The sequence below is a fragment of the Alligator sinensis genome, unplaced genomic scaffold, assembly GCF_000455745.1.
Source record: "Alligator sinensis unplaced genomic scaffold, ASM45574v1 scaffold1651_1, whole genome shotgun sequence".
NCBI lineage: Eukaryota > Metazoa > Chordata > Crocodylia > Alligatoridae > Alligator > Alligator sinensis.
In genome coordinates, this window is record NW_005843334.1 from 188,281 (window position 1) to 191,462 (window position 3,182).

The 3,182-nt window shown below is 41.7% G+C and overlaps 1 protein-coding gene across 1 annotated transcript in view; it reads left to right on the forward strand.

Moving 5' to 3' along the window:
• Window positions 1–286: 286 nt before the first annotated feature.
• LOC102383516 (NACHT, LRR and PYD domains-containing protein 3-like) overlaps window positions 287–3,182 on the forward strand; it is a gene marked incomplete at its 3' end in the record, with an annotated part of 3,877 nt that continues 981 nt past the window's right edge. Inside the window, 2 exon segments of the mRNA XM_014527154.2 lie at window positions 287–332; window positions 2,791–3,180. Of these exon segments, the coding sequence (XP_014382640.2) occupies window positions 287–332; window positions 2,791–3,180 (436 nt within the window).

The window sequence follows — 3,182 nt, forward strand, 5'->3', positions numbered from 1 at the left end:
ATTTCCCTCTCTGTATTTGAGTACAAACTTTATCCTGAATCCAAGAAATTTTTCCTGTCATACCTGATTCAAACATTCCCAAGGAAAGTTTCAGCTTCTACAAATGAGCACTGTCCACCAACAAAAAAATTGTCAAAATGTCATGGTGAGCTCTAGTTTTCAGTGATTAGTACCTCTCAAATATCAGATGTAAATGCATCCCTCATTCCCTATAGGTATCTTATACACAATATAAATACACCATACAGTTTTACACTGTTGTTCAGATGTAATTTGTTTTTCAGATATGGACCTGAAACCAAAATCAGGAGTGAACGTCATCCCAGAAAAAGGTATGTGTCACTTACATTGGGGAGTTACTCAAGTATAGTGGTGTACTTAACTGGATGCTCTCTTGGAACTATAGATAAGAAGCACAAACAGTAATGCTAACAGAATCTGTGCAAATACCTATCAAGTTAATATCATTAATACATTTATTCAGCATAAAAAATACCACAAATACTTCTGTAATATTATTTACTACTAAACATAGTACTGAAACTTTTTAATGGCATATGTCTTAATACTTAAAGTAAAAGAAGGGCTGTAGAATTGCCAAAGCAATTGTGTTGCCAATCCTGATGTATGTATGCAAAACATGGGCAGTGTAGAGACTCCATGCTACGAAGCTGACCCACTTTCACACGGGCTGTCTGAGAAAACTGATGAGATAAGACGGCAAGACAAGGTCCCAGACACTGAGGTTCTCACATGGGCAAGCATTCCAAGCACCCGTACGCAGCTGATGTCACCAGGATGTAGGTGGAGTGACTGACAAAGAAGATCTTCTACAGGGAGTAAAAGGAGGGAAAGTGCTCTCAGGGAAGCCAGAAGAAACATTTCAAGGACTCCCTTAAGTCATCCTTGAAACATTTCAACATTGACCCAAAGTCTTGGGAAGATCTCACACATGATTGTTCAGCCTTGTGAAGCCTCATCCATACTGCAGCTACAGTCTAGGAGAGGAGGAGAACTGTGATGCAGAGCAGAAGCACAGTGTAAATCTCGCAACAGCAGCACGTCCAGTCTTGATCAAGCAATCCAAAGCAGCATCTCTTGCTCAGTGCGCCACAGACAGTTCATAGCACAAATTGGCCTGATCAGCCACTCATGCTCACAGAAACCAAACCAACCAGTGATGTCATTGTCATCTTTGAATGCAACAGATGGACAAGAACAACAGGTCTGTGACTATGGGCTTCCGGTAAACGCTAGCAGTAAAGGTCCTTTGACACACTTTAGCACTTGACCAGAGGACATACATTTGGCACTTGGTAGAGTTACTCTTCATATCTAAATTGTCACATGTTTCAATTGTACATAATATTTTCCTAAACGTTGTGCCTTAACTAGTTGGATAGCATTGTTGTTCAATGTTAAACAGTTGCCAGGTTTATTTCAAATTATTCTTTTCTGTGGAGGGTGAAGGGATATCTCAGTTTTTGACCAAGTTTAAGTGGGGGTTTTTCAGTTAGGTAAGGCTTGGAGGGTTAAGTGATTTTAGGATCTTTTGTGAGAAATAGGGCAACATCAGGCATACTTAAAATGGAATTAGTGTAAAAGATTTGTCACTTTTCTGAATCCCCAGTTCACAGTTTTTCATGTCTTATACCACTGAGTCAGATTCTAGGGATTCTAAATTACATGAAAGAGATGTAGTGTCAGTCATGTTAGTGACTCTGAGAGCCTAAAAAGAAGCAGAAAGCTGTTTATTGTAAAGAAACCACTATGCAAGCGAAAAAAAGCATCAAATCGCATACAACATTTCAGTTAATTACATTGTACAACATTCTTTTTACTCAGTAGTTGACATGAAGTGGTGGTGCATCACTCATAAACAGGGATCCTGGTTTTCCCAAGTACAAAAAATCACACATTTTCTGATTTAAAAAATAAATAAATAAATAAAAAAAAATCACAAATTCTGATAAGAGCCCCCAAATCCAGGATTAAAATGAAAGGCCCCTCACTCCCTTCCACAGCCTCCCCCAGCTCTGCTGGTGACCCTCACCCCCCGCTCCAACAGCCCCCTGGCCCTGCTCATGCCCCTCATGGGTCGCCCCTGCCTCTATGGGAGTGTGTATAGTGGTGGGGAGCCAGCCCCATTCCACCCTTCCACCCCCTTGATGACCCACCCACAGCCCCATCCTGCTCCCTCCCAGGGCCCAATGGATGCACACTGTGGCCCCAAGCCCCATGCATCTCCTGGCTGGGCAGAAGCCCAGCCCCAACTCCCTCCCTCACTGTGAGGACCTCTCTCTCTCCCCACTCCAGCTGCTTTCCAGGCTGCCTGGCAGCCATGTGCATATATATATATGCACATGGCGCCCCTGCCTGACTGCTCTCCTCCTGCTCCCCCCAGCCCTTTGCAGGCTGAAACTCTACCAGCCTGCAGAGAGCTCTTTGCAAAACTGCAAAATCCATGGGTTTCTCTGGTAAAATGAGAAATTCACATTTTCCTCTGGTAAAGGGGGGAAAAAAAAAATCGGTGGTTTTCTCCATTTTTTCTGTGGGAAACGGAAAACCCTGATCCCTGCTCATAAAATAATTTATTCTTACAGTGCTTACAGATGCAAGTAAAGAACAATAAAGGCTATAAAATCCAGGTCCATAGTTGAAAACATGGTTTTCAGCAGTGGTGGGGTAGTACCTTAAAATGGATTTGCTATTTTACTGAAAGAAAAGAAAAAGGGGTCATTAATCTGTATCTATTATTAACACTGCTAACACTTCATCTTACTGGTTTAGATTACAGGGTGAAGTACAGAGAACATATTCTGAAACAGTACCAGTTAATGAGAGACAGGAATGCTCGTCTTGGTGAGATGGTAGCACTAAACAACAGATACACAAAGCTGATGATTGTTACTCAATATCGTCCTGATAAGGAAAGAGAACATGAAATCATTGCCATGGGACAGACGCATTCAAAAATCATGAACAAACATGCTTATTGTGCTGTGACAGTAGACAGACTTTTTAAGAAAGATAATGGTGGACGAACACCGCAGACAGTTGTGCTGCTGGGGGCTGCAGGAATTGGAAAAACAATGACAGTAAAAAAGATCGTGCTAGACTGGGCAGCTGGAAAACTCTACAAGAAAAAATTTCATTATGTTTTCTAAATTAATTGTAGGGAA